Source organism: Vigna unguiculata, chromosome 6 (assembly GCF_037176805.1).
Source record: "Vigna unguiculata cultivar grain cowpea cultivar isolate G323 ecotype 2 chromosome 6, ASM3717680v1, whole genome shotgun sequence".
NCBI classification, from domain to species: domain Eukaryota; kingdom Viridiplantae; phylum Streptophyta; class Magnoliopsida; order Fabales; family Fabaceae; genus Vigna; species Vigna unguiculata.
Window position 1 is genome coordinate 35230794 of NC_140797.1, and position 27040 is coordinate 35257833.

At 31.8% G+C, this 27040-nt stretch overlaps 3 protein-coding genes across 3 annotated transcripts; 1 reads left to right on the forward strand and 2 right to left on the reverse strand.

Annotated features, from left to right (window-relative positions):
- Window positions 1-930: 930 nt before the first annotated feature.
- LOC114186833 (neutral ceramidase 1-like) lies at window positions 931-6211 on the reverse strand. The gene is made up of 10 exons (XM_085674777.1): window positions 6055-6211; window positions 5191-5601; window positions 4626-4834; window positions 4014-4358; window positions 3404-3668; window positions 3043-3310; window positions 2825-2950; window positions 2648-2711; window positions 2221-2387; window positions 931-1744 (listed from the first exon to the last, which is right to left on the reverse strand). Exons 2-10 carry the CDS (start codon window positions 5535-5537, stop codon window positions 1196-1198), a joined length of 2340 nt encoding a protein of 779 aa, XP_085530903.1. The 5' UTR covers window positions 5538-5601; window positions 6055-6211; the 3' UTR covers window positions 931-1195.
- An 11668-nt stretch (window positions 6212-17879) lies between these two features.
- LOC114188497 (uncharacterized) lies at window positions 17880-18703 on the forward strand. The gene has a single exon (XM_028077068.2). The coding sequence runs from the start codon at window positions 17905-17907 to the stop codon at window positions 18640-18642; it is 738 nt and encodes a 245-aa protein (XP_027932869.2). The 5' UTR covers window positions 17880-17904; the 3' UTR covers window positions 18643-18703.
- A 5348-nt stretch (window positions 18704-24051) lies between these two features.
- Window positions 24052-25041, reverse strand: LOC146885834 (uncharacterized). The gene is made up of 4 exons (XM_085674382.1): window positions 24962-25041; window positions 24787-24888; window positions 24642-24698; window positions 24052-24553 (listed from the first exon to the last, which is right to left on the reverse strand). Exons 1-4 carry the CDS (start codon window positions 25037-25039, stop codon window positions 24242-24244), a joined length of 549 nt encoding a protein of 182 aa, XP_085530508.1. The 5' UTR covers window positions 25040-25041; the 3' UTR covers window positions 24052-24241.
- Between the last annotated feature and the right edge of the window lie 1999 nt (window positions 25042-27040).

Here is a 27040-nt window from a genome sequence, read left to right on the forward strand (position 1 = left end):
AGCATGAGTCTTGAGGTCGTTGACAAATGACTTTGAGAATGTGGTATGGACAATTGAAGAATCAAAGGACCGGTCAATACTAAGTTGAAGAGCTTGCTGGATCTCTTGAAGCATACAAGCAGCAGCAAAAAAAAAAAAGAAGTGGGAGCGACTTTAGAAATTACTCCAAATAAATCTAGTGGTTGATTTTATTTCTTGATCTTATTCATGTGTAATTGTCTTGCTTTTATCTTCTCATTTTCGACAATTATGTCTACTATTACTTCATATTATGTGTTTAATCTACTCCTATATCATAGAAGCAAATCTTCACACTCGTAATCCTCTTAAATTAAATGTGTATGTATGTATTGATTGAATTTATATTTAGTGGCTAACTTCCCTGGAGTTTCCTTATTTATTGTTTCCTGTGATATCAAACTAAATAAAAAAAGTTCTTAACAAGTGCTAATTCAAGCTAAAGCATAACTTGATCCCTATCACTTTTTATGGGCTTCGATGACTTCAGATATCTTGCTTCCATGTAACTACACCTCATAGACCTTATCAGACTTGATATGCCAAAATGCAAAATTTACTAGTTACTTCTATTTTAGTAATAATGAAAGAAAATACAACAAAAGTGGATTTTAATATAAAATTTACAATCAAAGTAAATTTTATTCTACAAACAAGCATCTTATTTATCTAAAACTAATATATATTATTCTCATTTATGCACTCATCATCAGTTCACTTGACCACCATCTAATTTCGAAGGTCTAAGTAAAATAATTAGACACATCCATGTTCTCAATACTAACAATATTTTTAGAAGATATGATAAAATTAATTAAATACCATACCATTAAAATATATTTTCAGGAGAATTTGTAAAAATGATATTTAATATATGAAAACTAGAAAAATATACTTTAAAAGAAATTATCATTTACCAACTCAAATATGCCTCCTTCACTTATAATAAAAGTAAAAGTAAAATATGTACTATATGTTACATTATACATTGCAGATAATACCTTTTATACCAGAGATATGGTATGCAAATATAAGGTTAGCTGCAGAATTTGTGGGAAAAAGGATAAAGGTGATCATAGTTGAATCAACCTTCATTAAGATTGAACGGATTCAGTTAAAGTTCAGCAAGACAAATGATAAATATAGCAATGGCTGCAAGAACATGGCTCCCTTTAGTTTAGGCTACTACAAAGGCACTGGATGAAGCTGTAAAGTGATGAATTGATCCAAATAAACCCTTTGCAGCACCAAAATGTCTAAATCTGTATACACCAGGAGTCACACCCTCTGGTATCCTCCATTCCAATGTTGCTCTACTCCTTGAACTCAGTTTGTAAGGCCTTGACCACTTATAGCGGAGACAGAAATCATCATCATCATATGCAGGAATCCAATCATCCTTTTCTTGGAGAAACTCCACCAGTGCAAAGGTGCCTTCAGTCATGAGATCATTGCGAGGACAAGCCGACCAAAATGAAGCTGCCACCATGTCACCACTTTTGAAGGTGGAGTTCTGCGGCACATCAGCACAAACATCCCCAAAATTTACTCCAAGGGGAATTCCATCCACCACAACTGGTGGAAGTAAACCTATTTGCTTCTCAAGGAGATCAGGGGGTTCAGGACCAGCTTCTACCGCTTCGTCATTGATCAGGGCCACTGCAAGTTTCTTAAACTCCTGAATGTATGCACTCAGTGTGTGGGGACCATATAGTGTGGAAGCACCCTGACAACAAGAAATTTAAAGTCAGAAACTTAAACAGAATAGCCACTAAAAAAGTGCTATTGTCCTGTAACATAATTTACATTGTTAAAAGTCCAACGGCAATTAGAGATAAGGTCAATTTAGAGTGTATATGAGTCCAAACTTCACCTTACAAGTTGGTTTTGTAAGGTTGAGTCAGACTTAAAATCTATTTTTTAACATGATATCAGAATATATATGTGTGTACATGTTAGCACAAGTGTGCACAATGTTTAGTTGGCCAGCTCTAGCATATGACTGAAGAGGAACAAATTTTCAAAAATGCTCAAAAAACATGTCTAATTCCATCTATCTTTTGTCAATACAGAGTAATGTTATGTGATTAAGAATTTGGATCACTAAAAATAAACTTTTGTCAGTGCTTCAATTGTCCTTGCTACATGGTAATCTAAGAGATGTCAAATGTTTGTTGTGAGTTTCATGCTCTTACAACTGACCTCGTATCTTTGCACCTGGTACTCTTCATATGTAGTGACGTACTGTGAATAGGTGTTAGATAACCCTGCTATAACAATGTAAATTTCATCGAAATCAAAATCTTCTTCACTAGTTAGCACTGTCTTCACTGCATCACGAAGACGCCTCCCAGCCATTGTTGTGAATTCTGTCAAATGAAAACAATGGCAAACAAGAATGAAGCACCAAGAAGAAATATAAGGACCAATATAAGTTGTTTCACAAGCACTTATATGAATAAATAAATAACCATCAATTTCCACGGGAAAAACAATAAACATGAATTAGATGTACTGATATATGTAATAGTTTCTGTCATATGTGAAACAAAACTTGAGAAGATGAAGGGTGGAGATTCCAACAATAGCATATTACAATAAAATAAGAGAGCAGGAGACAAGTTGGTACCTCCTGGTACACAAAGAAGGACCAATTGCCCAATTCGAATGATCTGAATCGGAAGTATTGAAGGCTGCAAAATTAACACCAACATGAAAGTTTCATAAAGTCAAAAGAGTCCTTATTCAACCAACACAAAGGAGATAACTAAACTGAACCAAGGGAAAGGATTTATGAGTAACTTACAGCCCAATCATATGGTTTCTTCATTTCACCAGTATCTAGCAAAATCGGTTTGGGGCGATGACACTCTATCTGTTCCTTGGTTGGTGTCTTGAGCAAGTCGCGCACCAGCTTCCAGAAAGGATTTCCCTAACACACACATCAGAACAAATAATAAGCATAAACCACAACAAGTATTTAAGATTACTGTCTAAGACAATGCAGTATGAAAGAAAGATTACCTTATCATCACCTTGTGTAAAATCAAAAGCTCCAGGTCCATCTGTTGTTCCAGCTGCAAATGCAAACCCCATTGCGGCGGGGCATGTCTTTACAACCTCAGAATCTCCTTCATCAGAAATGGTTACCTCAAGTTGGGAGAAATCTATATAGGTATGTCGAAAATCAACCTCTCCTTCAATCTCTTCATCCACAGTATTGAAAAGATCTACTGCTTTTCTAAATTGTCTTTCTCCAATAATGCGTGTACTTTCAAATTCATCTGGGTAGCTATCACATAAATAATGCAATTTAGTACTTCCAAAGGCTTAGATGGCATTTCCATGCACTTGTGACACAGAGTATGTAATGAATAATAATTACCCGGGTCCTCGGCTATAACATAATTCATTCTTGCCTCCACATGTACTATGATTGAAGTCACAAGGTAATCCAGTATCTATGCAAAATGCTCCAAGCACATTTGGACTAACATCTCCACAATTTGATTGGCAGAACGCAGATACAAATCTAGGTTTGTCATCCTTCCTATGAGCACCTCTCACACGTTTTGAAACACTCGATGTTTTGCTTGCTGATCTACCAGGAGAAGACTGAAAGGAGGTAGCAATTTCCAGTAATTCATGCTCTGCACCAATGAATTTTAGATAAGAATATAAATATTACTAGTCATTTGTAATTTTCAGATCTCTTACTACTGATGACCTAGTTACATAACATCAATCACACAGAGTAAGTTTGTTTTGTTCTTCAACCAAAGCATGAAACAGATAATGAAATATCTAAAATGTCATCACGGGTTTCAAAAAGTGTTAGTATTCCAAATGATGGATCCACCTGACATATAAAACTCTAAATATTCATGCTATCAATTAGGATATTGATCATGCTTCTTAGATCAGTGTTCGAAAAGAATTCAAAAATTTCAACAACAGATGCATTACATAAAAAAGACACAGTGTAAGCATCTTACTATTATTGTGAAGGCCAGGAATTATATTTGAGATTTTTCGAGGCAAACCACCATCTTCAGTTTTAGCAGAATCAGTTTTTTCATAACCTTTTTTCTCAAACCAATCTTCCATGAATCGTGCAGCTACACCTTTATTATCCCCACTAATTAATGAGTTTGTCCGACTCATTGATGTTCCATGAGTAGGAAACCAGTTGAAGGATCCAACAGGTCCCCATTCATCATCAACAAATTTTAAAAGAGTCATTTCTTTATCAACATTATACTCATACTTTTTTCTCTCTGCAGCAGGATTATTTAGATAAGCACTAGGACTGCGATTTACACCAGCATCTAAGAGTTCTCCTGCAAGTATAAGATAACCTTCCAATGAGTCATAAGTTATTACCATCCAAGTTCCCCTAAAGATAGGAAAATATATCAGCATTAATCATTTTATCCTGTGATTTCATACTTGAACAACTAGTACAACAATGGAGATCTAGTATGAACTTGAACCATACCATCTGTGATAAATAAATTGATATAAAAGCGGTGTGTGGGATCGCATGTTTGTACATGGTGTACATAAAGGCCTAGGAAGGAAGAGAATATGCAAATTGTATCCCTTACCCTTATTGACAAATATTGATCCGGGGCGGAGATTTTCATGGGCCTGGATAATACATTTTTCGATGCCATCGACAATGACATCAAAGGACTGATGCACAAATCCAAAAGAAGTTATAATGTACACAACATATTGGAGATAACCCCCAGGACCAGCATGAGTGTGAATTCCACTAATGGCTACATTATTTTCAGTATATAGATCACCATATCTGTCAAACAAAATGAAAATAGTACTTTAATCACACAACTATTGAGATCAAAATATCTTACAATGATTTCATTCATTCATCTAAAGTAAGTACATGCAAAATCGCTTTGATGAAAAACAATCAACAGTTGATTGATATCCTAATACAATCATAACTTGTTATGTAAGTCTATGTAACATCAACCACTTTCTTTCTCATCAATGATTAAGACTGCTTATTTCACTCTCTGAATTGAATTGCTCACTTACAGACATTCAGATCCATTTTACTACAAGCAGAAATAAAGTAAATTTTCTCAAGATAACACAATTTCTGACACAATAACTCTTGATAACTGAACTATACACTGCCAGTACCTTGCTTTTAACCTCTCAATTACTTTGATCTTCACAATCTGTGAAGCCATGCAAGCATCAAGGTTCACAAACACTACCCTCTTCCCCTTTGGCTCTGCAACAATGAAAGCACGAGCCCGTAGCCTGAAGTGAATTCCGGATGCTGTCTGTCCGGTGTTAGCATACCCCATCATGTTAACATCAGCAGCAGGGCCTGTAATGTCATAACTTCCAAGACCAACCAAGTAGTCAGAACTAGAATACACAACACCAGTCTCCAGTAGCAGCAGGAGTGAGAAAAGGGTCCAAACTCGCATATTTGCACATGCCCTCCAAACATTCAAACCATAAAAAGAAGGAAACTCCATCACACATTCAAGTTCAAAGCAAGAATGACCAGTTTTCCAAGCTTAGCAACTTCTTCTCATTCCCCTTCACCAAAACACCCAAAAACGAAACTTTCAGCCATCTTAACAATAAAGCATAAATCAAATTTGAAATTCCAGACCTAACTATGCAGCATGATCAGACCCAATAATCGATCCATAAGAAAAATATATATCAAAATTATAAAGGGTAACAATAATATAGGAGAAAAAAAAATATAACTGCCCTGAGAAAAAAGAAAAAGCAGCTAACTTTACATGAGGATTGACTTGGGGAAGTAATATAAGATATGCAGTCCAATCTTGAAACTACTGATTAAATAGAAAGTGAACCAGAAAATGTGTTATTGTGTGTGTGATGCATGATCAACACCTCTCACAATCGATTACAATTTCACAATCAATCATAAGAAAATCAAAATTTCAAAATTATATAGGTTGACGATAAAAGAAGACAAATCTTTTTTCACCACCCAGAAAGAAAAGGAGACAACTTTACCTGAATATAAACACAGGGTAGTAGTATAAGCTATATCCAGTCCACTCTTGAAACTATTGATTACACAGAGAGTAACCCAGAAAATGTGAGAGTGGGAGAAGAAGAAGGACAGGGTTCATGGAGGAGTAAGAGCAACGAAAAAGAGTGGAAGGAAAAGTTATGTTAGCGACATGACATGCTGTTCGAAGCAACTGCAAGTGCCAACGGCTAACGACCTTGCAAAGACACGAATGGGTAATTTCCCTATGAAATTTGAAGCTTCCCACTTTGACATTATTAATAAATCAAGAAAGTTAGCCTGTTACATAAACAAAGAAAAACATTGATTTTTTTTGTCCTGTTACATAAAACAATACATGGACCCTTTTGTCAAATTTGGGCTTAGCCGCGATGGAATTGTTTCAAACAAGGTTACCTGCATAATGCAGAGTGCTTGCGATAAAACCAAATGCTAACCACATAGTGATTATAAAGTTAATCCGTGTGAAAAAAAAAATTAATTAAAAAATGGTTATGTACTTAATGTGGTAAAGTGTTTGCTGGGTAATTAAATTTGAATGGCAGACAAATCTGAGACTTTAATTCATATGTTACAAATATTCTTAATGTAGGATTTGAGTTCGCGCACTTCCCAACATATTACTTTCTAATAACATTTCTATTGATCCTTTTTATTGAAAAATTTCAAGTAGGTTTTTTTTTTCTTCTTAATTATGTCTCTATTTTGAAAAATGTATTGTAATTAAATTCTTTTCATTAATGTTAATTATGTATCACGTGTCAACATGTAATTTTTTTGATTTTTTTAATTATTTTACAAATAAAATAAATTTTGTCACGTGTCAAGCTCATATTATGTCACATGACAGAGATAGTGTGATATGACAATAAAGTGTCATGTGTCACTATTGAATATGAAAAGTTTCAATGTAGTATCTATATTTGTTATTTTGTCTCAATTTGGTCCTAAATTTTTTTTAAAACTGAATTAATCAAATCCCTATACAAAATTTAATTTTTACATAAATCTTACAATGGTATTTTTATTATAATTGATATTTTTAAAAAAATTATGTTTATTTAAATGTATATTTTGTATTGAACTTTATTTAAATTTTGTTTTAAATATTTATATATCTATAATTTATAGATAAATGTTAGATTTGTTTTAAAAATAACAATTTTATAAATTCAAATATAAAATTTTAAAATAATTTTATAACAATTTTATAACAATTTAAAATAAATATATTTATTTAAAATTTTACAATTCAATTTATAAAGTTATTATTTTTAAACCAACTCTAACATTTGCCTATAAATTATTGATATATAAATATTCGAAACAATATTTAAATAACGTTAAATGTAAAATAAAATTTTAATTTGATTAAAAATATCATTGTGTCATTTATATGAAGGTTAAATTTTGTCTCAATTTGAATTGGGATGAAAAAACTTCAGTTTTAAAAAAATTGGGATCAAATTGAGACAAAATAACAAATACATGACACTGTCACTGCCACATCACACTGCCTCTGTCACGTGACACAATGTCAGCTTGACCCATGACCATTTTTATTATTTTTTAAAAATAAAAAAATAAAAAATATTATTTTTAAAAATAAAAAAAAAATTATAAAAAATGATTAAAAAAATAAAAGAAATCACATGCTGACACGTGACACATAGTTGACGCGACTAGTACTAACGAAAGAACCTAATTGCAACAAATTTTTAAAATAAGGACCTAATTGAGACAAAAATAAAAAAGAAGAAGAGAACATATTTGAGATTTTCCTATGAAAATGGGGACCAATGGAATTATTTAACCTTTTTAATAATAATAGTAACTATTTTAGTAACTAATAATGTTTTGTTTTACAAATTGGTAAATATAGTGACTAACAACTTTTGATCACTAAAATTGGTTGTTAATGACACATTTACTTGTAATGAGTGTTGTCATCAATTTCTATCATGAATCTTATGTTTGTTATTCTTCACCGTTAATGTCCTGCTTTTATTTTTGTTTCGACGGTTATTGGGGGATTGCGTGCAATGCAATATATTCTTTATGTAAGTGTGACATCCCATTTAATAGATAATTATAATAAATAAAGTATCACAAAATTATAATAAAATAGAGCAAAATTATATTAAAATTAATGATAAACAAAATAATAATTATAATAACAAAATTATATCAAAATTAACCTTTTAAAGTTATTCAGACAAAAGTACCATAGGCACATAACAATGCCATAAACATGTTTCATAAAGCAAAACAGTCTAGCAAAATACACTTAAGCCTAGTCTAAATAGCTGCATCTCCACCATCCTTACGGTCACCAAGAGTCTCCACATCTGCTCACACCAACATTGGTGATCATTACAAAAAGGAAAACCAAACAAGAAACATACACAGAAAGAAAGGGTAAGCTAGAAAAAAATAATTTTGATATACACATATGCAAACAGGTTATAAGTTGGCAGATCAGTAAACACACAAAGCATGTGACAACAAACAATTTAAGACCCTCTAACTCAGTTATCTAGATACATGTAGTGAGACTGGATTCACTAGTTGCTTGTACTTGTGATGACCTCTACTGCTCTACAGAACCATTGCCAATGGGTTTCACCCTACCACACACAAGCCCCAACAGTAAAGCAATACCGCTCATCTACAGCTTAAGGAGTTTGCAAACAAGAACACGGAAGACATAGTCAATTCCTAGACCACAAAATGCACTGCCAAACTTTGGAACTGAAAAGAAAAGGAACAAAAATGAATTTGAGTTCGACTTACATGGAGGGACGAACACTTCGGTTAGCTCGGAGAAGGGTTTTCCAAGGTTCCCAGCTCAACTTCTGCTAAGGAGATGAAAGAGTTGGAATTATTTTGGATGCATGAGAAAAAGAGTAAAGTGCTAAGTGGAAAAGTTGAAGGGATTTCTTAAGTGAAAACAAATGGGCTGACCTAAGGCCTTTTACAAAACTGGGCCCAAAACTTAAAAAAAACATAGAAAGTGGGCTTCACAGTAAGTACATCAAGGACATTTGCCATTTATGCCAAAATAATTATGAATGCGATGTGTATCTTAAATAGAATTAGTTGTGGTTGATAATAAACTTTGTTTTTTATTTGAAGGTTTATTGTAATATATAACATGATTGGTGTAATATTATTTTGGTGTATTATTATAAAATAAAGTTTGTCTCAGAATGCATATATTAATAAAGTTTTAGATATTCATAATGGATAAAAGTTTAGCATCTCTCGTTCTAATACAGAAAGGAGACAAGTTTAGTCTTATACAATGTCCAAAGAATGATTTGGAACGGAAATAAATGGAAGATATCCCTTATGCATCTAGTGTTGGGAGTTTGATGTATGCTCAAACATGTACGAGGTCAGATATTAGTTTTGCAGTTGATGTCTTTGTAGATACCAGAGTAATCCAGGACTGGAGCATTGAAAAGTTGCAAAGAAAGTTTTAATATACCTACAAGGAACAAAAAATCACATGCTTACTTATAGAAAATCTGATCATCTTGAGGTCATAGGTTATACAGATTTAGATTTTGCCAGTTGTATGGATACAAGAAAGTCTATATTTGGTTATGTGTATCTTTTAGCTGGAGGAGCGATTTCATGGAAAAGTGAAAGTAGTTTGTCATTGCTGCATCCACCATGGATGTTGAATTTGTGGCATGCTTTGAGGCCACAATTCAAGCTAATTGGTTGTGGAATTTTATTTCAAGACTTGGAGTAGTCGAAAATATCTCATAGCTGGTGAAAATTTATTGTGATAATTCCACAATAGTCTTTTTTTATAAGAACGACAAGTATTCCAAAGGTGCTAAGCATATGGAGTTGAAATACTTTGCCGCTAAAGAATAAGTTCAAAAACGTAGAGTGTCAATAGAACATATTAGCACAGATCTTATTATTGTTGACCCTTTGACAAAAAAGGTTACCACCCAAGTTGTATGCTTGTCATGTAAAGAATATGGGCATTATGTCTACTAATGAATGTTAAATGTTAAATGATGAATGTTAATGTTATTAATTTTTATGTGACACTCTAAGCTCTTTAATGTATAAGTTTTTGAAAGTTGTGTTTTGTGCTTTATGTTTATGCATGCAAATTATGATGAGTAAAACAAATTATGTTATATTATTGTTATTGAAAAAATGACATTATGTTTGAACTCATTATGAATTTCTCATCCTAAAATCATATGAAGGAGAAAGGGTTGATACAGTAGTACATGGAAGGGATCATGTCGAGTGAATAATGTGTGACCGTCATGACTCTTATTATTTTTGTATCTTTGATTGTGAATAATGATTAAACCAATTTATGTAAGGTCCTTAAATGTGCATTATGTTTAGTTTATGTATTAAATCACATAATGTTATGACATCATATAAGTCAAGTGGAAGAATATATGTTAGAATTAATTGACAAATTAATTCTATTACGTGACTCATTTAAAATATTATGATGGATCCAATTGTGATTTAATAAAATATAAGGACCTATTGGTTATTATGAGAAGTCATAATAAAATAAAATAAAGATAAAATAAAGCTCAGTCCAACTTGATGGATGTTAGCTTATAACTGGATCAAGGTTCTGTCTCTTGCCATAAGGTTTATCTCACAATAAGTCATTAAGGAAGAGAGTGTGAGAGGAGAAACAAAGACAGAAAGATAGATTAGAGAAAGGAAGTTGAAGAACAAAGATTGAAGAACGCATTCTTATTGGATCTCTCACGGATCAAGGTTAGTATCCTATTATGATTCATGTGTGTAAATCTTAAGATCTTATAATAATTTTCTATAATAAATTATTATTGCATGGAAACTACAAAACAATTTAAATATTAATTATATCATATTATTATAGTATTCAATTTTTTTTATTGAATATAGATTAAATCTATATTAGATTTTAAAAAAATCTAATTCATTCATGATCGTTATCTAATTTTAAGTATCATTATAATTTGTAATCTTGCATTTAGTATGAAAGATATATTTTTACTTTTTTATTAATAATATTTAAGAAAAACACATATATATAATTTTTGATGAAAAAGTAGAATTTTAAATATATATTCTCTAGTTATCTAATTCAATGAGCATATAGTGTTATTAGATCTTATAGTTATTAAATTTTTCATCTACTTTAACATATTAGATTTTAAATACACATAATCTTATTTACATATCCTAATATATTTTATTTTCTTGTTAGATAAGTGTTATCGTATCTATAAATAGCATGGAGGAAATTTCTGTAGTGAATTGGAAAGAAAAAAAAGTGTTGAAAGAAGAAAGAACAATGGTTAAGCAGATTGAAAATGAGTTAATTGCTGAGGTTTCGGAACGGTTGTCTTGGTTTGATACTGATTTGGTGTATTTGATCGAAACTCCGCCTGCACCCTCATCACGTCAACATGCAAATGCCTCATCCAGCACAGCTAAATCAAGAATCAACATTAGAGATGATGCAACCAAATCAGAGCAACAACATGAATCATCATCCACAGTTTAATCAGATGAAACCCTACGTACCCCAGAGAGATTAAATGTTAAGGGTTGGCGAAGAGAATAACTATTTTTTTTTTCTGCATGTAAACTTTTGTAATAATAATGAACAATATATGGACAATTACACAATTGATTGCAAAATATTTACGTTATGTCGTACATTAAAACTATGAGTGCATTTATTAAGTATCCTGTAGTAAGATATCGTAAAAGTTATCGTCTCTATGATGATAACTATATGGTAACCATTGCAAGAGCATTTACTATCATAAATAATTGTCTTTTATGTCTTTTATTTTTAGTTTTTAAGTCCAACATCAATGCAGATGATATAAATTTACCTTGGAGTTTTCCTCTAAATCATTTGTCATACTACAATAATTTCAATGTAAATTTATCTTAAACTACAATAAATCATCATCCACAACGTAATTGAATAAAAGCAATACATCATAGGCAGTTTAACCAGTGTAACCGATACATCAAATAATGGAGGTAATTCCTTTTAAAATTATCAGATTTTAAAATCTGATTTAAATAATTATTGAATTTTAAAATATATATATATATATATATATTTATATTTATATATTGGAATACAATATATTTAAAATTATATTCATATATATATATATTATTTTTTTAATTTACTTTATATATAATTTATTAAGAGAAATAAATAAAATTAAAATTAACATTAACACTTATCTAACAATTAAATAACATTAAAGAATATATATATATATATATATATATATATATATATATATATATATATATTATATTTCTTAAATTTTGGGATCTGGTATATATTTACATATATTTTTCTTTTATTTTTTTTCTTTTATTTTTTTATTTGTTTTAATATATTATTCAAAAAAAACTAAAGAATACATATTTTTATATATGTATTTTTTTATTTGTTTCTTTTTAATTTTGTTATTATGCACTGTATCAAAAAATAAATAAAATTAGAAAATAAATAATATTAAAAAATAATTAAATTTTAAATAAAATAAGAAAAACTAAAAAATAAATAAAGAAAAAAATTTATATACAAATATGTTGTTTATTTAATTTTAATTGGTTTTTAATTTATATTAGAGATGTATTGGCAAGTCTGATCTCATATAGTACAATACATATTTACAAGTTTTCATATATTTAATATCATTCGCACAAATTCTAAAATTTTAATCATATTTAATTTTCATTGAAATTTTATCGATAATTAGTATATTAGAATCTACATTGACTATTTATGCCAAATGTACACTACATAATACCAAATATTTTTAATGTTCTTAGAACCAATTTAATGTTCTAGTTAAACACAATCAATACAAACATTTTTAAAAGCCTAAAGTGCCAAATTAAGATCTTTAAACTTAACGTACTAAAACATAAAAACCAAAAACTAACATTTAGGCAGTAAAATATAACTTGGCTAAAATTTATTTATATCAAATATCTATCATAAGTTTTGTTTAACCTATTATACCATAAATATTAATATTATGACATATGTAGCACCCAGACTAGAATGATACTAATCCGATATCTATTTAATATATTTTTAATTGAAATATTATTCACCAAACCTTATATTTTATTTCTTTTGCATGAAATAAATCTTTTTGAATAAAATAATTATTAAACTCTCTTATAATTTAGAAAAGAATTTAAATAAAGCATTTTATCTCTAAAAGATATATATTTTAAACCAATGAAGTTAAATAAATATTTTAAGTAAAAGATAAAATAATTTATTAGTTATATGACTTAATATATATATATATATATATATATATATATATATATATATATATATTAAATCATATAAATAATTAATTATTTTATCTTTTACTTAAAATATCTACTTAACTCCATGGGTTTATTTGTCTAATTATTATAATTTTTAAGGACTTACGTCACAACATTGACATAAAAATATTAATTATGAAACAAAATATAAATTTTTAAATGATATCTTTTGTAATTTCCATTATCAATTTTTTAACAACTAGCCATGATTTTATAAAGTTTGAAAGATAATATTTTCACTACAAGAAAATTCCTCCTTTACAACCAATTTTAGCAAAAGAAGAAATATTGTTATTTGCTTAAACAAACTAAATACTAATTTACAAAATAAAAAATTATTGATTACTGAAACCATCACTATTATAAAAGAAAGTTATAATTGGTTACTAATTAATTATAGACTAATTTATAAACTAATTCCTTTAGTAACAAAAATCTTGATAACTAATGTTTAGTGACCACTTTTTTGTAGTCAAAACCTTGATAACTAATTTTGAAAACCAATGTAGACATTAATTATTATTTTTTATTCATAATAGTGACTATTTTAATACTCAATAATTTTTTATTTTGTAAATTGATATCTAAATTGGTCACTATAGTACCTGACAATATTTTTGGTCACTAAAATTGATTGTTAATGAGATATTTTCTTATAGTGTTTAAATGTACTATCATTTATTTAATTTTTTATCTTGTATTTAGTCTAAATTATATCATTTATGCTTTTGATTTTTATATTTTAAACATATGAGTATAGTTATTAATGTTGATGAACACATAACATTATTAATATCAATTATGCTTATCTAATTTATCATCAAGAATCATTAATAATCAGTTACACATAATCTCAATGAAAAGATTAATTAGTGCTTTAACCCTAATATTATTAAAATGATAGGTGATTTGTTGTCAGATAAATTAATGTTTATGATAAGTTGATATATATCACTTATTGTTATTTTAACTATTAACAATATATAAATATATAAATTGACAGAGAAAAGAAGGTGAAAAAGAGAAAGCATCAATAGAATTTCATAGAATTTCTGTAGCGAGTTGGAAAGGAAGAAAGTGTTGAAAGTAAGAAAGAAGAATGATGGAGCAGAGTGAGGAATGGCATAATGAATTTGGTGCTTCGGATTCAAAAGTGTTGCCTAAAATTCAAACTCAGTCTGCGTCAAATGTTCCTCCCATGTCGGAAACAACCTCCTCCATTAGATGTTCTCTTCAAGATGTCGTTGAAGCTCCTTCAACGTCGTCGTGGTCTCAAACATCACAACGCGGCCACATGCGAGTTCAGTCCAAGAAACCAAAAAGAATAACTTGGACCGAAGAAGAACACAGGTGCTTTTAGGGTTAATATTTTTTTGTTTATGATTTATTTTTGCAATGCCATTATATTCATTCAATATTTGTTTATTTTTCACAGGCGATTTCTAGAAGCACTTGATAAGTATGAAAAAGGAAATTGGAAAAAAATTTCAGCGTATATTCAAACGAAAAATACAACTCAAGTAGCCAGCCATGCACAGAAGTATTTTATCCGTCAACGTAGATCAGAAGAGCAAAGGAGGAGAAAAAGCATTCACGACATGGTTCTGGAGAACACTGCTAATCATACTAATATTCATGCTCAAAATTCATCTTCTTCTAAAACAAGTCCTGCAATTTCACAATTTAACAGTATGCAATCACTAGAAGCGCAACCACTGCAATCTATACGTCCTACACAGTCTATCCAGATGCAACCATGTCAAATGCAACCACAAGTACGACTACAGCAACCACATCAAATGCAATCACAACAAGTGCGACTACCGCAACCACATCAAATGCGACTATCGCAACTACATCAAATACAGTCGCAACAAGTACGACTACCTCAACCACATCAAATGCAATCACAACAAGTGCGACTACCGCAACCACCGCAATCAGTACATCATACACAGTCTAACCAGATTCAACCAACACATTCTTTCAACAACAATACACAGTTTTCCCATATGCAACCAGCACATCAAATGATAAACGTGAATTCCAACAACATAATTCAGCGTCCTCCACAGTTTAATCAACCGACGACCAACGTCATCGTGCAGGTTAATCCCATCAACAACATAATTCAGCATCCCACACAGTTTAATCAAATGCAACCGACAAGAAGAATGTACTAATGTTAAGAGTTGCTCAAGAAGATGACTATTTTGTTTGTGTTTGTAGATTTTTTGTTGATAGAAAACCATTTTATTTTCATTTTATGTAACTAACCATAACTCTTTTTATTATTTTGTATAGAATGATTTAAAATTTGTTTTCATTATATATTTTAATTTAGTATTTACTATTTAAAAGTCAAAAATTTCTTCATGCACCCCTTATAATTTCTTCTTGAACCCATATTTTTTAAAAGTGTTAAATATGTTTTTGATTTTTCAACTTTTAGTAAAATTTAGAATTAGTCTCTAAGAAATCTTGAACCAATTTAGTCCCTTATATTTAGAAATGGGTGGATTTAATCTTTTAAACTAAATTTTTTAAAGTTTGTTACGTGTTTCTCAACTAACATTGTAGTGAATATGTGTCTAACAGTATAAACAAACTAAAATACTACAATCAAATGTGTTCAAAACGTCAAATAAACTTAATAAAATTTGGTTAAAAGTAGAGTCATCAAAGTGGGTCAGAACCTGTGGGTCAACCCGGCCCACCACGGGTTCAACTTGGGTGAGCCGGGTCAAAAATTGACCCATACTAAACCCTAAACCCTAAACCCTAAACCCTAAACCCTAAACGCCAAGAACGAGGTTACTAAAGTGGACCTCTAGCGGGAAAAAAAATAAAAAGAACCTTGAAGGAAATCAGTAGGGGTTGAAGTTTAACTTACGTGAAGACGAGCTGAACTTAGAGCTAGCTTAGAGCTAGCTTGACCAAGAGCCGTGAGTAACCCTAGCAAAACGTTCTGAAAGGAAGAGGGGTAGCGTTTTAGATACTGTTTGCAAGAATGAGACTGAAAAACCTAGTATCTTTAGGAGGCTTAGCACCCTATGAGCCAACCCTTAGGCCCAACAAATTAAGACCAATCCTTAAACATTAGGACAGAAAAATAAAATTTGGCCTTACAAACTAACTTAAAAACATATAAGTATATATTATTATTATTATTATTATTATTATTATTATAAATACATATTATATATATATATATATATATATATATTATTAAAGTTATTTAATTGGATATCATATCATATTATTAATATTCATCGTATTTTATTGGATATAGATTAAATTAAAAGTGGATTTTGAATGTATTATTTAATTTGTTATTTTACATTTAGTATAACTGATATCTTTCATATACTTTTGATTATTAATGTTTAAAAAGGAACACATACTTTTGACAGAAAAAGTTGGCTTTTTCAATAAATATTATTTAGTTATCTAATTTTTATGAACACGTAATATTATTATTAATATCTTAGAGTTACCAAATTTAATTACCTTCTAGTTTAAAGTATATCATCTATGGTCTCCAATATGAACTTTTATTTTTTTTTTCACTAAGATCGGTACTAATAAGATTTTTTTTATAATGAATAAATAGTAATACTAATAAATCGTAATAAATTATAGTAATATATAATAATTATAATAGTAATAATATATTATAATAATAATATATAATACTTATTATTATAATAATAATTATTATTACAATACTAATAATTCTAATAAAAATAATAATAATATGTAATATGTAATATTTATAATAGTAATAATGATAATAATATGTTATAGTAATAACAATACATAACAATAATATTAATAGTATTAATAATAATAATAATAATATTTAGTTATCTGATTTTTATTAGCACGTAATATTATTAATATCTTATAGTTATCTAATTTAATTACCATCTAGTTTAAAGTACATCATTTATGATTTTTCAATATCAACTTTTGAATTATTACTCATAATCTTATTAATGTGATATGGTGATATATTTTATTTTATAGTTACATATCTATATTGTTATAACTTATTTTCTTTGGCATTTAGTATAAGTGTATCTTTTATATACTTTTTGATTATCAATATTTAAATAAGAACACATAATTTTGATGAAAAAAATAGGCTTTTAAATATATACTATCGAGTTATCTAATTTTAATAAACACATAATATAATTAATATCTGGTTTAAATTATATCATTTATAATCTGAAGCATCTTTACGCGTATAAGATATTTTAAATAATATATATATATATATATATATATATATATATATATATATATATATATATATATATATATATATATATATATATATATATATATCATGTTATCTTATCTATAAATAAGATATAGGGTGAGAGAGAAAAGTAAGAAAAGATAGAAAGCATTGAGAGTGATCTGTGTAGTGAGTTGAAAAGGAAGAAAGAGCCATGGCAGAGCATAGTATGGATTATTGGAAAGAGTTGAGTGCTGATTGGTATGACTTGATTGGTCAGCCGTCGCACACCTTCCATGTTCCGGCAGCCTTGCAGAGCCAACCTGTCGTCGTTGCTATGGAAACTCCTTTAATGTTGCAGTCGCCGTCATTGCCATTATCCTCGTCATCGCTGTCATCGTTGTCATCGGCGTTGCCGTCATCAGCGTTGCCGTTTCCATCATCGGCGTTGCCGTTGCCGTCATCGTCGTTGCTGTCGTCGTTATCTTTCCCGTTGCCGTCACCGTCGCTGTCGTCGTTGACGTTTCAGTCGAACAAAAGAAAAAGGATAACTTGGACAGAAGCGGAGCATAAGCGGTTTCTAGAGGGACTTCATAAATATGGAAAAGGAGATTGGAAAAACATCTCAGCTTACATTCAAACGAAAACTGCAATTCAAGTTGCCAGTCATGCACAAAAATATTTTATCCGTCAAGCTCAAACACAACACCAAAAGAAGAGGAAAAGCATCCATGACATGGTTATGGAGAACGCATTTCATATGCAAAATTCATCTTCTTCTGGTGCAAGTTCACAGTTTTCCGATGTGCAACCACTACCCTTCAATCCTCACGTCAACGTGCCTCATCCACCAGAGCTACAACCCATGCGAGAAATGATGAACCAAAATCCTATGAATCCCAACAACATGATTCATCATCCTGCATACTTTAATCAAATGCAACCATGTTAAAAATTGGTCAAGAGGATAACTCCTTTTGTTGTTCATGTAATTTTTTCATTAATAATATATGGAAAACCATCTTATTATATGTAACTACCCACAACTCTTTCCATTAATTTTCTATCGAATGATTTCAATTTTTATTTTAACTTGTGTTAATTTAATATTTTATCATTAGTAAGTATTCCCAAATACTTGTTTATCGAAAAGAAATTGTGATTGTCAAAACTTTTCCTTTTTCTCTTTAACGAAAAGTTCTACACATTTCTCAATAGAATGGATGGAAGTAATATAAAAAAGGAAAATGATACCCTGACCCCTTTTTTTGACCCCTTTAGTGACCCCCTGACGTGGCATGCACATGTGGAAATAGTTTTTTAAATTAAAATTAATTTTTGTGAACCCATTCTCTCCAGACGTGGCCTGTAGCGGATAATGGGTTGGGCGGGTCAGAATCGGGTCAGTAGTGGGTTTGGGCGCGTTTTAATTGAAAGGGTAGGAAATTAGGGTTTCGTGTGGAGAATGGGAGCAAAAACGAGATTTCGGGAGAAGAAAGAAAGAAAGGGAATACCCGTTCGAAAGGAGAAAGGAAGAAAGGAGAAAGGAAGAAAGGAGAAAGGAGAAAGGAAGAAAGGAAGAAAGGAGAAGACGAAGAGAGAAGACGAAGGGAGAAGTCGTTCCTGCCAGATTTACGGTTTTTTTTCGTCTCCATTGTTGGATTCTTGTTCGTGAAAAACGAGAAAAGGGAAAAGAAAGAAAGAAAGGGAAAACCCAGTCGAAAGGAGAAAGGAAGAAAGGAGAATACGTGTGTTGTAGTGAGTCGAAAAAGACGAAGGGAGAAGACGAAGAGAGAAGACGAAGGGAGAAGACGAAGGGAGAAGACGTTCGTAGGTATGTTAGGATTTTTCTTCGTCTCCATTGTTGGATTCAGCTTCGTAGTTCGTAGGTATGTTTTATTTTATCTGGGTTTCTCCACTACGGCAACAGGTTTGTGGTATTTTTTTTCCAAAGTCGTGGTTATGGGTTTTTTGGTTAAGGAACTGAGATTTTTTTTTGGTTTTCGCCAGCATAGTCAAGTGAGTTATTGGTTAAAGACAAATTTAACATCTACCTTGTACAGGTGAATGACCACAACACTGTAATCCTCGACGAAGCTTGCGAAGTTAGGGTTTGTGGTGCTTTCAGTTGTTCGATTCAGGCAGTGGTTGGTATGTTTGTGTTATTTTTCCTTTACTGTGATTTTGGTGCTTTGATAGATGCATGAACTCCTTAGTTTTGTAACTAGGTTGATGAAATCTGTCTTATTTAATTGTGATGACCTGTTTGCTGACAAGTGATGACCTGTGATGCATTTTGTGCAATAATGTGTTAATCAATGTTTTTTAAATTCGTAGCAGTCAATAGTTGTGGTTTCAAACCCAAGTGGATTAAAGTTGTAGGATTTAATGATGATGACTTGTGTGCATCCAAGTGATGAGTTGTGTTGCATTTTTTGCAATCATGTGTGTTGACTCAATGTTTTTAACTTGCATACTATTTTATGGGTTGATTCTGTTTGGATAAGGTGATTTAATTTGTAAATATTCCTTAGATGTGTGGTTTCATTGGCAACTGGGGAGTACACTTGTTTGATGTATGACTGATGACCTGTGTGCTCATAAGTGATGACCTGTGTTTTATTTTTTGGAACCATGTGGAATGAATCAATTTTGTCATGTTTCATTTGATACCACTGATTATGGGGTGATTAAATATGGGTAATATGCAGGTGATTAAGTATGGGTAATATGCATTCGTACGTAGTTATCTGTTTGATGTGGTTTCAAACCCAAGTGGAATGTAGCTGTAGGATTTATTCATGATGACTTGTGTGCATCCAAGTGATGAGTTGTGTTGCATTTTTTGCAATCATGTGTGTTGACTCAATGTTTTTAACTTGCATACTATTTTATGGGTTGATTCTGTTTGGATAAGGTGATTTAATTTGTAAATATTCCTTAGATGTGTGGTTTCATTGGCAACTGGGGAGTACACTTGTTTGATGTATGACTGATGACCTGTGTGCTCATAAGTGATGACCTGTGTTTTATTTTTTGGAACCATGTGGAATGAATCAATTTTGTCATGTTTCATTTGATAGCACTGATTATGGGGTGATTAAATATGGGTAATATGCAGGTGATTAAGTATGGGTAATATGCATTCGTACGTAGTTATCTGTTTGATGTGGTTTCAAACCCAAGTGGAATGTAGCTGTAGGATTTATTCATGATGACTTGTGTGCATCCAAGTGATGAGTTGTGTTGCATTTTTTGCAATCATGTGTGTTGACTCAATGTTTTTAAGTTGCATACTATTTTATTGGTTGATTCTGTTTGGATAATGTGAGTTAATTTGTAAATATTCCTTAGATGTGTGGTTTCATTGGCAACTGGGGAGTACACTTGTTTGATGTATGACTGATGACCTGTGTGCTCATAAGTGATGACCTGTGTTTTATTTTTTGGAACCATGTGGAATGAATCAATTTTGTCATGTTTCATTTGATACCACTGATTATGGGGTGATTAAATATGGGTAATATGCAGGTGATTAAGTATGGGTAATATGCATTCGTACGTAGTTATCTGTTTGGTGTGGTTTCAAACCCAAGTGGAATGTAGTTGTAGGATTTATTCATGATGACTTGTGTGCATCCAAGTGATGAGTTGTGTTGCATTTTTTGCAATCATGTGTGTTGACTCAATGTTTTTAAGTTGCATACTATTTTATTGGTTGATTCTGTTTGGATAATGTGAGTTAATTTGTTAATATTCCTTAGATGTGTGATTTCATTGGCAACTGGAGTACACTTGTTTGATGTATGACTGATGACCTGTGTGCTCATAAGTGATGACCTGTGTTATATTTTTTGGAACCATGTGTTATGAATCAATTTTTTCATGTTTCATTTGATAGCACTGATTATGGGGTGATTAAATCATGGATAGTGTGATTTCATTTTAAATTATATGTTTGATGAAATTATGTATTCATGTCATAAATATGGCTTCATTCCGTGAAGGAAGTAAATTCAATGTTGACCGCAAGGTATGATAAATTTTGTACTTCAATTTATTTGCAAATTTGTCATGTAAAAAATGACATAACAATTTTTTTTTATTCCAGATCTGTTTTAGGCATTCATGTCGGACCAAATTGATTGGTAGTTTGAATAACAAGTTAACAGATGAGCAAAAATCATTTATCCGAGGAACACCATTTGGATGGATGGTTGAGTTGACAGAGTCTGTTAAAATATCTAGGAATCTTTTGACTCCGTTAATCAGTAGGTGGGTTGAAAGGTTGGGAGGGTTTGACATTGGTGCACAAGTTGTTGGATTTACCTATTTAGATGTATGTCTTGGTCTAGGCTTGAGGGTGGTGGGTGAGAACATTGATTTAAACCAGGAAGGGTTAAATAGTGATTCAAGGAATTTATTTGGAGCTTCCCAAGTTGTTGATATCGACATGGTATATGATTACATCTTGAAACATATTAAAGTGCTTTGTTTAGAGGATTTTGGTAAGCTTTATGTTTTGTTAGCAATTTCTGAGTTTTTGTTGCCCAATCATAGTGGAACAGTTTTTTCTATTTTGTTTAACATTGTTGATGACCTGGGTAGTATTCGGAAATTTAATTGGGGTCGAGTGGTGTATGAGTTCTTGGTTGGCAGTATATGTGAAGCTAAATTGTTCTTGAAGGAGAAACAAAGTACCAAACACTTCCACGTAGCTGGATGTGTTTATTTGTTACAGGTACTGTATGTTAAATTAAATTAGAAGTTGTTTCATCCGTTTAAAATATTTGGTTATGAGTTATGTCTGATTTTGATTATAATTGTGGCAGTTATGGTCTTTTGACCATTTTTTGATACCGAATTTAAAGGATTGTCAGCGCACGACAAAGTTTCCCAGAATCTTGCATTGGATGGAAATCAAAGCAGGGGACAATGTAATTAAAAGGAGTTTGACAAATAACACTGTAGGTTGGGTATTTTGTTTGATTTTTTTCCAAAATCTGTGATCTATATTGATTGAAGTTTGTTGTGAATTGTTTCAGGTTGTTGCAGATGTTGCTGCCTCTGCAGAAGAGCTGACCCATCCCTTCGTTAAAGAAGGGTTTGAGGTATACGGACGTCAAAGTAAGGGTAATAAAATAGTTGACTTAATTAAAGCTGTCGAACAACAAGAAAGTGTGCTAGGGGAATTGCAAAAAGAACTTGAGGACTTGAATGCAATGATGATTGAGAGGAAGAAGAAGCGCCAACACCAGCAGGGCAAAATGAATTTTTCTGACTTTGGTGAGGCAAGTGCTGGTCATTCGCAAACACCTTATTCGAACCACCCCACTGGCTGCATTGAATTTGGCAATTCTGGTGACAGGGGTCATGTGGAAGAAGTTAATTATCCAAATCAGGAAACACAAGAATCTGAAGAAAGCAACATGTATGTCCGACGAAGGGAGGGTCCTCGGTTGCGTGTTAAGAGTATAGCAATAAGAACTCCTTTTGCAACATTTAGTAGGAGGAAGCGCAATAAGTAGTTCATTTATAGATTTGATGTTGTATTTTGGATTTGTATTGATAAATTTGGTTTTTTTTATGTTTAGACATTGTTGTCGTGATTGATTACAATTTTCTTGTTTGGCTTACTCATTGATTTATGGAATTGTGAGTGGTTTATGTTAAGTGATAGTTGAATGTTGATCATCTTAATTTTGACTGTGGTGAACAGCGAATACATATGTGGTCCAAAATTTAGTAATGTTGGTTACCACACAGATGAGAAGTGATTAATTATGTGCAAGATTTTGTTCACAGGTCAACACTTAATATATGATTGATCCACATTTAAAATGTTAGATTGATTAAGTCCAATTTTTTGAAGCAGGTCACTACTTAATTGTTCTTGAGTCATCATATAATTTGAATACAGATAACAAAAATATCATGTTGGAGTTGTGGATGAATTATGCCACACGTATTGTTGTTGTTTAATACCTTTCATAAACGCAATATAGGTGTTAAATTTCATTAAGTATGGAGTACTTATTATCAATTATCACACGCCTACTTTGGTAAAGTTAAGTTTCGTAGAATTTATGTTATCAGAGACCACGAATTTGGAAGGTGTGCAAAATGTTTATTGTAGGTCAGCACTTAATACTTCATTGTTAACCAATTAATATTGTCAGTGTTAGGCATGTATGTTATATTCCAGTTGTAGCACAATTTTCCCACAGATTCATCATGGGCAGTAGCCTACATTAAATTTTACTCTATTTGTGTGATTGATTGTAAGTGAGTTTCATACTATAACCTTTTTCATATATCAGAAATTATGAAGGAGTGCAAAATCTTTGTCGGTGGTCAACACTTATTTGTACACAGATGATCATATACTAAGTTAAACTGACAGTGAAATGGATATCACAGTGATAAAATAAGTTTAATATCATAGTTGTAGTTGATCATTCCAACAGTGCCATGAAAATTAAAATCAACATCAAAAACACTCAAGTTAAAAATAAATAACCTAAAAATTGAATACATTAAAGACTCATGACTTAGGTGAGTGATATATTATCCAGAACAGAAGATTGAACTTTGGAACTCTCCCCAACCTCAACACATGGAATATTTGTGGATGGAGGAACCATCATCTGCAGTATGTCCTCCACATTAGCCGTGTTAGTAGGCTCCATGTTGGGATGCAAATTGGGTCCGAAATTTGTGTTGACATTTGCGTTTGGACTGGAATTTTTACTAGGCTGGGCATCAGTTTCCACATTTTGTTTCACAGCATAGTTAAGTCGCACCACAGGCATAGAAGTTTGAACTTCTTCTTCAGTAGGATGAGTGATGTCATACTTGAAAACCTACAAATGTTATAAATGGTTATATTGTGTGACTTAAAGACACGGTATGAATAAAAAAAACATATTTGTGTGAAGATTAGTTATTTACCTTGACAATGTTCCTAAGTGTGATGTTGAGGTACCCAAAAGGTCTAAATATAGCAACCTATTGAATCAAAATTCATAAAGTTTAATGAGTAATTGTACAAGAAGAGGAAAAGTAATCAAGAGACATTATTTCATAGTTCACTAACTTCTTTCAACAGTAATACAGAGCCAACACCAATGTCACTACCAAACTCACGATCTGATAGAACTTTATTGTGTAGGCTTGCCTTGGCTGTATCAGTAGGGTCCTGGCAGAGTCATTTTACACGTGAGTAATAACTAAATAATGGAGTGCAAGTAAATCACTAAATCAGAAATCACCTTAATAGTGATGAGCATGTCCCCCAGGCCGTTCGGTTTGCACTCTTTGACAACTACGTACGAATGCATATTACCCATACTTAATCACCTGCATATTACCCATATTTAATCACCCCATAATCAGTGCTATCAAATGAAACATGACAATATTGATTCATTCCACATGGTTCCAAAAAATAAAACACAGGTCATCACTTATGAGCACACAGGTCATCAGTCATACATCAAACAAGTGTACTCCCCAGTTGCCAATGAAACCACACATCTAAGGAATATTTACAAATTAAATCACCTTATCCAAACAGAATCAACCCATAAAATAGTATGCAACTTAAAAACATTGAGTCAACACACATGATTGCAAAAAATGCAACACAACTCATCACTTGGATGCACACAAGTCATCATGAATAAATCCTACAGCTACATTCCACTTGGGTTTGAAACCACATCAAACAGATAACTACGTACGAATGCATATTACCCATACTTAATCACCTGCATATTACCCATATTTAATCACCCCATAATCAGTGCTATCAAATGAAACATGACAAAATTGATTCATTCCACATGGTTCCAAAAAATAAAACACAGGTCATCACTTATGAGCACACAGGTCATCAGTCATACATCAAACAAGTGTACTCCCCAGTTGCCAATGAAACCACACATCTAAGGAATATTTACAAATTAAATCACCTTATCCAAACAGAATCAACCCATAAAATAGTATGCAAGTTAAAAACATTGAGTCAACACACATGATTGCAAAAAATGCAACACAACTCATCACTTGGATGCACACAAGTCATCATCATTAAATCCTACAACTTTAATCCACTTGGGTTTGAAACCACAACTATTGACTGCTACGAATTTAAAAAACATTGATTAACACATTATTGCACAAAATGCATCACAGGTCATCACTTGTCAGCAAACAGGTCATCACAATTAAATAAGACAGATTTCATCAACCTAGTTACAAAACTAAGGAGTTCATGCATCTATCAAAGCACCAAAATCACAGTAAAGGAAAAATAACACAAACATACCAACCACTGCCTGAATCGAACAACTGAAAGCACCACAAACCCTAACTTCGCAAGCTTCGTCGAGGATTACAGTGTTGTGGTCATTCACCTGTACAAGGTAGATGTTAAATTTGTCTTTAACCAATAACTCACTTGACTATGCTGGCGAAAACCAAAAAAAAATCTCAGTTCCTTAACCAAAAAACCCATAACCACGACTTTGGAAAAAAAATACCACAAACCTGTTGCCGTAGTGGAGAAACCCAGATAAAATAAAACATACCTACGAACTACGAAGCTGAATCCAACAATGGAGACGAAGAAAAACCCTAACATACCTACGAACGTCTTCTCCCTTCGTCTTCTCCCTTCGTCTTCTCTCTTCGTCTTCTCCCTTCGTCTTTTTCGACTCACTACAACACATGTATTCTCCTTTCTTCCTTTCTCCTTTCGACTGGGTTTTCCCTTTCTTTCTTTCTTTTCCCTTTTCTCGTTTTTCACGAACAAGAATCCAACAATGGAGACGAAAAAAAACCGTAAATCTGGCAGGAACGACTTCTCCCTTCGTCTTCTCTCTTCGTCTTCTCCTTTCTTCCTTTCTTCCTTTCTCCTTTCTCCTTTCTTCCTTTCTCCTTTCGAACGGGTATTCCCTTTCTTTCTTTCTTCTCCCGAAATCTCGTTTTTGCTCCCACTCTCCATACGAAACCCTAATTTCCTACCCTTTCAATTAAAACGCGCCCAAACCCACTACTGACCCGATTCTGACCCGCCCAACCCATTATCCGCTACAGGCCACGTCTGGAGAGAATGGGTTCACAAAAATTAATTTTAATTTAAAAAACTATTTCCACATGTGCATACCACGTCAGGGGGTCACTAAAGGGGTCAAAAAAAGGGGTCACGGTATCATTTTCCTATAAAAAATACTTAATGATGTTAACATACGATTAGTAATGACGTTGACATATTCATAATTCTTAGAAGAAATTTGACATATCACAGCTTTTGTTGCAAATAAATTAAAAGAGAGGTTTTTTTTTTT

Bases quoted from the DNA above. Each gene is read 5' to 3' on its own strand.
- LOC114186833 (XM_085674777.1), bottom strand. From the start codon at position 5,537: ATGGAGTTTCCTTCTTTTTATGGTTTGAATGTTTGGAGGGCATGTGCA. The intron at 4,835-5,190 runs GTACTGGCAGTG...TTTGTTTGACAG, and splicing joins ATTGAGAGGTTAAAAGCAAG to ATATGGTGATCTATATACTG. The intron at 1,745-2,220 runs GTCAGTTGTAAG...TCTTGTTGTCAG, and splicing joins ACCAGGTGCAAAGATACGAG to GGTGCTTCCACACTATATGG.
- LOC114188497 (XM_028077068.2), top strand. From the start codon at position 17,905: ATGGCAGAGCATAGTATGGATTATTGGAAAGAGTTGAGTGCTGATTGG.
- LOC146885834 (XM_085674382.1), bottom strand. From the start codon at position 25,039: ATGGGTAATATGCATTCGTACGTAGTTGTCAAAGAGTGCAAACCGAAC. The intron at 24,889-24,961 runs GTGATTTCTGAT...TGACTCTGCCAG, and splicing joins ACATGCTCATCACTATTAAG to GACCCTACTGATACAGCCAA. The intron at 24,554-24,641 runs GTAAATAACTAA...TAACATTTGTAG, and splicing joins CACTTAGGAACATTGTCAAG to GTTTTCAAGTATGACATCAC.